General features: G+C 31.9%; 1 protein-coding gene across 1 annotated transcript; it reads left to right on the plus strand.

Annotated features, from left to right (window-relative positions):
* The first annotated feature begins 7,564 nt into the window (after positions 1-7,564).
* LOC145166943 (uncharacterized) lies at positions 7,565-9,349 on the plus strand. Its single transcript, XM_079085997.1, has 2 exons — positions 7,565-8,009; positions 8,304-9,349. Exons 1-2 carry the CDS (start codon positions 7,575-7,577, stop codon positions 9,111-9,113), a joined length of 1,245 nt encoding a protein of 414 aa, XP_078942123.1. The 5' UTR covers positions 7,565-7,574; the 3' UTR covers positions 9,114-9,349.
* The last annotated feature ends 1,345 nt before the right edge of the window (positions 9,350-10,694 follow it).

Consider the following 10,694-nt stretch of genomic DNA (forward strand, 5'->3'; position numbering starts at 1 on the left):
TTTCTTCTATTCAGTGTTTCTGATTATAGTGAATTTATAGGATTAAAATGTCATATTTTGAACTGTGTTTTGGTGGTTTCTATACGAGGTTTCAAAAATCCCTCTCATTTTGTTTTCTCTATTCCATATTTACAGGGATACATGTATACTTTTGAACTCTATGTATAATTTAATATAATTTACATTATTTTAACTAATGTATCTTTAGTTAATAAAATGTTTGAATTTACAGAGGAATGAGGTTGAATAAGAGGAAAACATGGATGACCTCGAGAGTTTATTCATTAAAGTGAAAAAACACCTTCAAGGTTAATGTGCATTTATTCTCATTTTTTTAAATGCTTAGTTATGAATATTTTTTGTGCTTTTATGTAGTTATATATCATAAATATAATGAAGGTATGTTGTTCCATTTCAAGTATAATGTCATATAGTGGCTGAAAATCTTACGTTGTAGATGGATTAAGTTCACCTTATGAAAAAGCTTCGTATACTCACGAATGTTGTCAATTGGCTATTGATTGCTGGTTATCATCTATTCTGATCCATTTGTAATGCTTTTAAAAGCATTCAATTGCTTCAAGATGTTACAAACTTGAGGTTGAAATTTTGGGGTAATTAACATGAATCTGAGGTTAAAAAAAGTATGTCTTTATGTGCTTTGTTTGATATTTGTAACAAAAAAAGGAAGAATATTGTTATTTCTTGCATTTAAGCATAACCACGGGATAAATGCAAGAAGTAGCAACAAACTATGTTGTGTATGTGACTGTATATGTATGTGTATGTGTATGTGAATGTCTTTGTGAGTGTATGTGTGAATTGCTTTTTTTAGTTTTAAATATTTTTTGTCTTGTGGAAATGACGGTTGAAAGAAATTGTGTGTTTTATATTTACATATTCATGCATGCAATATTGTTGAATAGGTTATATATTGCTTTCTTTTTGTATTTACTTTTAGTTTTTAAGTTGGTCTGTTCTGATGATACTATAAGGCCATAAAGGAGTTCATAATGTGCAATGGAACATGGCCCAAATTTGTATGCGCCTTAAAAGTTTTAGATATTTCGCATTAGGTATAATAGTCTCATGTGGTTGTAAGATAAACAACCTCAAAGGGGCAATATTTATTTTTTTGTTCTGGAAACCTATATGCTGACCATTTGTCCCTTGGCTGCAGATGATGACGGACAACCACACACGGATGGGGTATAAAGGAACTATCCTGAAAAGCTAAAAGGCGTTTTGGTCCATGCTGTTAACACTAGAACATGTTAAATGACAAAGAAAGCCCACTTCCCAAATTATGTTTCTTTTTTTTCTTTGTCAAAAAAATTTGTTTTATTTTCTTTTATTAATGGTATCATAAGATTTGGCAATTTCTTGAATCGTATAAATTTTTTTAATACGTTCTTTATTTTTTTTACACATTTCTAAAGTGAGAAATGGGATCAATCCTTATTCAGAAATGTTCAAGAAAGTTGAAATAATTGGGTTTTATTGATCAATTAATGAACTATTAAAACAAAATTCTAAGATTTGCACTTTTAACTTTCAATAATAACATGAATGAATCCTTCTTGAATCGTATAATACACATTACACAACATCAATCAATCGTAAATACTTTAAAAGCTCTTTACAATCACCTCACTTCTTCCTTTTCATCTACTCATACTCTCTATTTTCGTGTGTTTTCTTTCTCTCATTCCGATAGAAATTCAACTGTCGTTGGTGTCTGCCTCTGCTGATTGACAACATGTAACGTGAGGTCGATGACATTTCTATTTTTGGGTTGCTTAACCTGCAGGTTTTGTTAAGGAAGGAAAGTATTTTTCAACCCCTAAATGTAACACTATTTCCTTAACCCAATTTCTAATGATTCCTGTTTTTTGTGAAAAAAAAAATCGTAATTATACTGAAAAAAACGAAGATTGCCGAAACAAACTATCTCCGGAAGGGGGAAAGGGACGAGACAAATTCAAAACCCACCAGGTTTCACTTTTAGGCAAGCAGTTCTATTTTTCTGTTTTATGTAGAATCATATTTGCAATAGAGTGATGTATAGTTTTGGTACTCGAGTTTAGCTATATTTTCCGGTTTTGGTCCTTAAAGGAACCGAGTTATAATTTAGCCCATTTTTTGTAGTTTTTCAATGATTTTGGTCCCTATTCCATAAGAAATGACCATGTTGCCCTTTAATTGTTTTTTTATAAATACTTCTTATCATATAATGTTTAACTCATAATAAATTCCATTCCAGAATTTGAAGCTTCGCGAGGAGTGATTGCATAGCCAGAGCACAATAACATAAAAACTTATTAAAGAAAATGCCTTTAAGAAGCCTGGATAGAAAAGTCGTAGAAAGACAATGAAGAGAACCATAGATTCTTCATTATGATCAGAACTTGAAAACTTATGTTTTATAAAATGAATTTTGTGTACATTAATTTCTCATTGATTTAATATGTATTTGTGAATCTGTGGATAATGCTTCAATTTTTTTATTTGAACCATTCAATGAAGGATTAGATGCAAGAAATATCAACATACTTCCCATGATTTGTTTATTATAGTATCTTACTTTTATTCATACCATTATAGTTATGAGAATCTAACAAAATATATCAATGTATGATGTTCAAGTAAGAAAGTACATTGTGTAACTTACTGTATGAGCCGAAGTCTATTTTTGTAATATGGGCATACTTAATGTATTCTTAGTGTTTTTCCTGTTTCTTTTTGCTTAGAATGGGTGGAATGAAGCACAGTGCTATAATTATATGTGTATGTTTGTGAGGAAGAAACATATCAAAAGAGAAACAAAAAAAATGCCAAAGAAGCAACATCATGGGTCACAAATGTAACATCTAACTTTGTTTACACTAGGAATAGTCAATTCAGTCCTCCAAAGAGACATTTTAGCCACCATACCTACTGAAATGTATGATGAATACAAGCAGTATTTTATTTTATTTTATTTATTTATCTATTTATTTATTTTTGAATTAAATCATTATTGTTTTGCTAAAATCAATTACAAATAAACAAACCATTGTTAATTATATAAAGTGTATGCCCCACATACTATATTTTGAATCTGACAATAATTTCTAAAAAAAAAAAAAAAAAAAAAAAAACATTGTTCGTTGAAAAAAAAACAAATCTCTTGAATTGAAACTAATGCTTAGTGATAAATGTCAATACATTATTGTATTATGTCTTATTTTTATTATGACATGCCTTCTATAGCAAACTAATTTTTCAAAGAAATTATTTGTACCCGTCGCTTAGCACGGGTAAACGGCTAGTATATATATATATATATATATATATATATATATATATATATATATATATATATATATGTGTGTGTGTGTGTGTGTGTGTGTGTGTGCGCGCGCGCCTTACAAGCCAATCAAAAAGCATTTGTAATTAATGCTATTATATATACACTTAAATTTGGGGAGCCTTATCTACAGTCACTTCTTTGCTTTCCTATTTTCGCCACCAAACTTTTACACTTTCAGACCTTTGCCACTTTAGCCTCTTATTACTTCCTCTCCACCGCCTTTGACTTCGCCCCTTTCTTCTTATCTCAGTTTGTTCCAATTTCATCCGGAAAGCCTTTCTTCCTTTGATGACTTCCCGTAGATTTGTGTCTGTTTCCCACCGACTGCAAGAGGCCGTGAAGGCAACAGATGTGTCGATGCCGCTGCTGCTGCTGCTTAGTGACGGCCTCGCCGGCGGGCAGGAATAGCCACTGTCGGCCAATCCATCTTCATCTGGTATGCTTTCATCTCCGTTATTTGTCTTCTATCTCAAAGCGAAGGCATCATTTTTACCCTCTTCCAACAAACGTTTTTCTCCCTCTTTCTCTTTTCGATTTCGACTCTTTTAGTGCGCCTCTTTGACGTTCCACCGCCTTCATCTCAATTTGTGTTTTAATCTCTATCTTTGTTCGTATCTGATGTTCTTATCTGCGTCTTACCCGCTCTCTAATTTCCATCCACCGCTCTCTAATTTCTATCCACCTACGTGTTGTTATCTAGGGTTTGATGATGATGTGAATGATCACTTCATCGACCTAACACTGCTCCGGCTAGGAGGAAGCCTCCGACAAAAGCCCCTGTTAAGGTATTACCGGAGTTGATGAACCGGATCCAGGTAGGTTTGAGCCCTAATTTTTTCTAATTTGTGCTTTGTTGTTTTTAATTGTGGGATTAATCCCTCACTGGGTTGCGGTCCTGCCCTAGAAAATGATTTCCAGCTGGGTGTACGTTATCCGGTTCTACTCGGTGCGATCACATACATTTATGCTCTGAGGTATTGGAAACTTTGAAAAGCATATCAAATTTCATTTTATTACACTTTCTTACTAAGTTTTGAAACTGATATTTTGTGGTTACCTACCTTATTGATTACATGCTTCTATAGGTGGCTATTTGTTTCTCTTTGACAGCAAGGTCCTGAGGTTTTTTTTTTTTTTTTTGTAAAGATGGTCATAGTTGGAGGAGAAAGAAAGACGGAAAAGCCCTTGGAGAAGCACATGAGGATGTAAAAGTTTTACCTCTTCTCATGTTCCTTTTTTATTACTTTCGATATTCTTGCTTATGTTAAAATCCTTTTGTGTAGGTTGGAATTGTTGAAGGTTTGAATTGTTACTATGCACATGGTGAACATAATCACATCAGTTTTTTGAGTTCAGTAACATAAGAAGGAAGTTATTTGCTATCATTATGAGCAATGGTGCAAACAGAGCTTTCATGCTTTAAAAAACTGCGTCTAGATTCATTTAATTTGTGATTAGGATTCGAATCACATGCAAAAATTAGAGTTATTTTTATTGCTCTTCTCTTTGCTCATAAACACCTTGTATAGCTAATTTCGCAGTTATGTTGAGACCATAGAACTTTGATTCAGGTTCTTAACTTATTTATCCTCTCTAATCTCTCACTCATTAACAATGTTATGTAATTTGACTAATTAGAAATCATAATTAGAGGGGTGAGGCTAAATTATTGCAAAAGATTGGGAGGGAGCTGTTGCTAATCCATTTGATGTTTTCACACTCAAGAATTATCTCTTAAAACAATTTCTTACCATAGCTTTAATTCATAAATTGATCCTTCTGTTATGTGATACTACTTGATCAGGCAACTCCAATATTGACATCCACGTCAACAGATACCAGGTTCACATATATTTTAGTCAGGAAGCCATCAAGTTCATCTGATTCAGGTATTTGTGTTACAATCATTTATAAATCCACTTAACAATGAAAACCTTTACAGTTAACATCATAAAACAATAAATTGTATTTACCTTCTTTGTTGTGCTTGAAATAGAATCAAAAACTTCCATTAATGGTGCTAGATCCTGCAGCGTTGGCATAAATTTATTTTGTGCAACACCCCTAGATGTAACTTCAATTATTCAATATTTTTCTATCTAGCCTTTTTTGATATTTACAATGTTTCTAAGAGTATCAATGAATGTTTTTAGGATGCAAAGAAATTTAAATTAGGATATCTGAGATCGTTTCGTTTGGATCCAACTAATTGCTATGAAGTAGCAAATATTGATGATGGAAGAGAAGAGTTGGAAACACGAAGTCTTGTAGACGTTGTGGGAATCGATAAAGATGAGCAGGTATATTTCTTTTTCGCTCACTAAGTTTTTCTTTTTGACCTTTCCTCCTCTACATTAAGTGTCATTTGAACCTTAACAATTAACCCTATTGTTTCTTTGTATAGTTCCTATATATTTTTACATGGTAATTGCATTTACGTATCTTAACTACTCCATTTTATGGAGTGAAACATGTGATTATTAACGAATATGGATTATACTAACACGAGGTATCAGTATTTTTTAGTAACCCTTTCATTTGGGTAATTGACCAAGTGACTTCATTTTATAAAAAACGTTTTCTACTTTATATTTAATATTTTTTGAATTTACTACATATTACATTGATGTTTATGAACGTGGCAGTTAAATGTTTTAATGGTTTGATAGGTAGTAAATTGTGTACTGTTACATACTTACGTGTTCGGTTAATGTATTCTTTTACATGATTTATAAAAAGTAAATTCATATATGGTTCATGCGTTCAAAATAAAAAATTTTAGCCAGGTTCCTTCGACTCTTTCATTGGTTAGTTAATTTGTAAGATAACAAAGTTTTTTTTTAATATATTTAGTCATTTATAATTTTTTATACAATATATCATTTTTCAAAAAACATTATTATATGTTTTTATATTTTTTTAAAATATTTACCAAATTTTTTTTAACTCCTTTTATATAATTACTCTACCCCTACCTATTTTTTGATATGTAGTATTTTCATTGATTCGCATGTGGATTATGTTTCCCGGGTGTGCGATCAATCTAAAATATATCAGCTTTGGAAGATTAACGTAAAGGATTTGTTGTTAACAAGGTTCGCTTTTCCATCTTTTTTTTATCTAATTTTAAAATAAATTACAAAAGTTTTCCTTTTTTGTAATGTTTTTGGTTATGTTCCAAGTAAAATGCCTACATTACCCTTTTCTGTTTTTTTTTTGTTCATACATCAAAGGGTAACATTGTCAATTGCTTAAAACATGACAAAAGCATCACAAATATCTCAAATAAGCTACTCAAATATCTCGAACCAAATTATTAAATTGTTGCTCTTCTACACGAAAAGCAAATGGACCTGCAGAAAATAAATACAAATAAGTCTTCCGTTTTTCTTATTAAGCCATTGTATTTTAAAAATCTACCAAATATAGCATTATAGTTTCGAATTTTGCAAATAATCTTGATTAAGCCATCCAATTTTCTTTTGTATTTAAATGACCTATTTGGCTAGATTATTGTGTTTCAGGGGTTCCAAGTTCCTCCACTTTGGAATCAAGGTTTCATTATACATATAATTCCTTGGATAATAAACCTTATGGGCTTATAATTTTTATAATATTCCACTAATCTTTGCTAGCATCACTACACGTTATGATGTTAGTATGTAATTATTCCTGATCTTAAATAAGTTGGTATCGTCTATTTTGTTTGTCATTTACACTGTTACAAAAATGCTTATTTGATCAACAAAAATGTTAAAACCTCATAAAAAAAATTTAGCAACGGTTGACTAATACTTAAAGAGTAAAAAAGAATTCATGGATAATTCACTAACATCAAACATGGTTATAAAGATTCATAGAAAGAAACTTTCGTAATACCAAATAACCCCGCAACGCGGGGGTAACACTTTCCTAGTTTTAATTATAAAAATTATATAATTAACACTACTTAACTATACTTGTGTGATTATTGTAATCTATTTAAATAAAATTAAAAAATCATATATATATATATATATATAAAGTAAAACCATATATATAAAGTAAAACCATAAGTAATAGTATAAACTTAAAACTTTCATGGAGTTCATTTTAAGAAAATTGGTGGAAAAAAAAAAGTAAATCCGTTAAAAACAATTGCAAACTAGAGAACAATTTTTATAGATTTCATTTTCTCTTTAAAATAAGTATAAAAACTGGGAGCCGAGCCGATATAACTTTCATGTCTCAAACCTGTAAAAAGCGTCTTTCAGGTCTCATCTTGCCAAATGTGATGACATCAACAAACGACCTATCCGCTTTTCTCATCCAAACCCATTCCCTCCCATCAAATGGCCTCCGTCGTCTATCCACACTCTCACCACCCTGTCGCCGCCGCAGCGGCGCCGATTTTCCGAAATCAAACTTCTCCAATGCTTATAGTTCTTCTTCCTCCACCGAACACCGACATATAAGATCGGAGGAGAAAGCATGGGCTCACTGGAGGAAACTCAAGCAGCCGAAGCTTATAGTGGCGCCAATGTATGATGCTTCAGAGCTTCCCTTCCGAATGCTATGCCGGAAATACGGCGCCGAAGCTGCTTATACACCTATGCTTCACTCTCGAATCTTTGCGGAGAGCAATAAATATCGATCCAAAGAATTTACCACCTGTAAGGTACATAATCAATGATTCGTTCATGAAATTCAAATTTCATATAAAATTTCACATCCAATACCCAAGTTCGCATCAATTTCCAGTTCCAATAGTTTGAATTTGCCCTAATTTCAACCTCTGCCTCAAATTTCTTATTATTAAGTCGTTAAACACATCGAATTTTCGAATTCGACCTTTTGCTTCTACAAATCGATGATTATCCTTTCGAAACTCATCATTCTCCTATTCGAATTTTGGAGTTGAAAATATGAAATCAAAGATGTATTCTGATGAAGATTTTGGGTTTCATAACAGGAAGATCGTCCGCTGTTTGTCCAATTCTGTGGAAACGATCCGGAGATCTTACTCGAAGCAGCATATCGAGTGGAATCATATTGCGATTATGTCGACATTAACTTGGGGTGTCCTCAACGTATAGCCAGAACCGGAAACTATGGTGCATTTCTCATGGATGATCTTCCTCTAATCAAATCTCTGGTCACAAAACTAGCCACAAACCTCACAACCCCAGTATCCTGCAAAATCCGCTTATTTCCATCACTCCACGACACAATAAACTACGTGAAACTGCTAGAAGATTCCGGTTGCTCACTGATCGCCGTCCATGGCAGAACCAGAGATGAAAGAACAAAAGAAAGAGCCAACTGGGACGCCATTAAATCCGTCAAATCCTCTGTCAAAATCCCAGTTCTTGCAAACGGAAACATACGTCACATGGATGATGTTGAAAAATGTTTGGAAGTTACAGGTGTTGATGGAGTAATGTCGGCGGAGGCTTTGCTTGATAATCCGGCGTTGTTTGGTGGATTTAGAAGTGGGGATTGGGTGGTGGAGGGTGATGATGGGTTTGAAGATGGGGGAGTGGATCGAGGGAGGTTGGTGGTGGAGTACTTGAAACTTTGTGAGAAGTACCCTGTGAAAATGGGTATTATTGTTTCTCATATTTATGGAATGTTGGGGAAGTGGTTTGATTTGCATCCTGATGTGAGGGATGATTTTAATAAAGAAAAGGAACTTAGTTTTGAGTATATTTATAGAATGGTGGATCGGCTTCGGGCTCGTGGTGTACAATTTCCTTTGTATGTGAAGAAGATTCGATCATAAATTCACAGATTTAAATTTAAATTCGATCATAAATTTATAAATTTAATAGACTCTAAAATATATACAGATATATACGGTGTAGATAATGTAGTGATTATTTTGAGGAGTAAACAAATGATTTCACATAGATCTTACATTATATTGAAGTTGGTGTATAGGTTCTATGAGGAAGTGTTGGTGTTGGTCTGTATACAATATAGATGATGTGTAAATTTAGTTGAAATTATTATATTTGATACTAGGTGTATTACACGGGTTGATTAAAAAAAATAAAATATTAAAATGTAAATAATTAATATTTTTTAAAATAAAATTTTAAAATAAGGAATGAAGAAACATATTAATTGCAATTTAGTATAATATTTATTACATTTGATAATTTACATATATAAGTATTGTGACTTTTTAATTTTAAAAATTAAAAAAAAAAAACCATAAATTGACATGTGGATATTATTTATTTAAAAAATATCAAGTGTCAAAACTCATTAGAGATTGACATGTGGCAAAATCATCTTCATTTATTATAGTAGATTATGTTACATGAGTAACACCAACAAGAACAATGCTAGGGAGGGAGATTTTTTTTATAGATGACTTCTAATATGAAAAAAATGCAAGTCTATATTTGAATAATCTTTTGTATATGAAACATTAGCTGGTGTGTGACTAAGGAAAAAAATATTACCCGATAAAAATAAATGTAAAGAGGGGACAAACAAACAATGAAACAGACAATAAAACATAAATAAAGAGGTTAAAGAGTAGGAAAGTAAATTATAAAGGGTCAAAATAAAGTTAATCAGTGAATTCAGTTTCATGAGTGAACTAAAAGAACTGAGAGTGAGAAAAAAAATCAAACTGTTTGAAAAAGAAAAGGAACTTTTAGGTTTAATTTGGTTCTTTATGTATAAAAATCAGTGTTGTAAACTAAAAATCTAGATGGGCGAGTAATGGTCGCCTAGACATTAGTTGGTCAACAATTATAAAAAAGTCAACGGTAAGAATCAAAGTCAACGAAATTATAAAATAGTCAAATAATAAATAAAACGGGGAAAAAAAATACAAAATTAAAGAAAAATAAGTAAACAAAAAACCATAATTCTCACTTCTTATCAAGTCTCTACTCTCTTTCATGAACTTATTGTTTCTTTTCATGTCGATATCGACGTCAGTTATAAACTTAATGTATGATGATTTGTAACTTAAATGCTTAAACACTATATTATAATTTTTTTATTGTTATTTAATAATTTTGCTTAGATATTGATAATATTTATTTGTTTTTTAAGTAAATAATTTTATAGTTTAGGGTGTTCAATTAATCTTCGTCTACATCGATTAATCCCATGACCCAAGTCGACTGACTAGCTATCGCCGAATGTTTTACAACCTTTGATCAAGACCGGTCCTAAGGTTTTCAATGCCATGGGTAAAAACGCTTAATGATACCATATCCTTAAGGACATCTCCAACTCACCCACAAACTTCATTTCTTCCCCATTTCTTCTCCAACCCTACCCCATTTTCACCTCCATTTTTGGAGATATGAATAGTATGGGGGAATACTATTCATATCTC

Source organism: Lactuca virosa, chromosome 3 (assembly GCF_052849685.1).
Source record: "Lactuca virosa cultivar CGN04683 chromosome 3, Lactuca_virosa_CGN04683_v6, whole genome shotgun sequence".
NCBI classification, from domain to species: domain Eukaryota; kingdom Viridiplantae; phylum Streptophyta; class Magnoliopsida; order Asterales; family Asteraceae; genus Lactuca; species Lactuca virosa.

Excerpts from the sequence above, each read along its gene's own strand:
- LOC145166943 (XM_079085997.1), top strand. The coding sequence starts at position 7,575 with ATGTCTCAAACCTGTAAAAAGCGTCTTTCAGGTCTCATCTTGCCAAAT. Across the intron at positions 8,010-8,303 it reads AAGAATTTACCACCTGTAAG|GAAGATCGTCCGCTGTTTGT; the intron begins GTACATAATCAA and ends GTTTCATAACAG.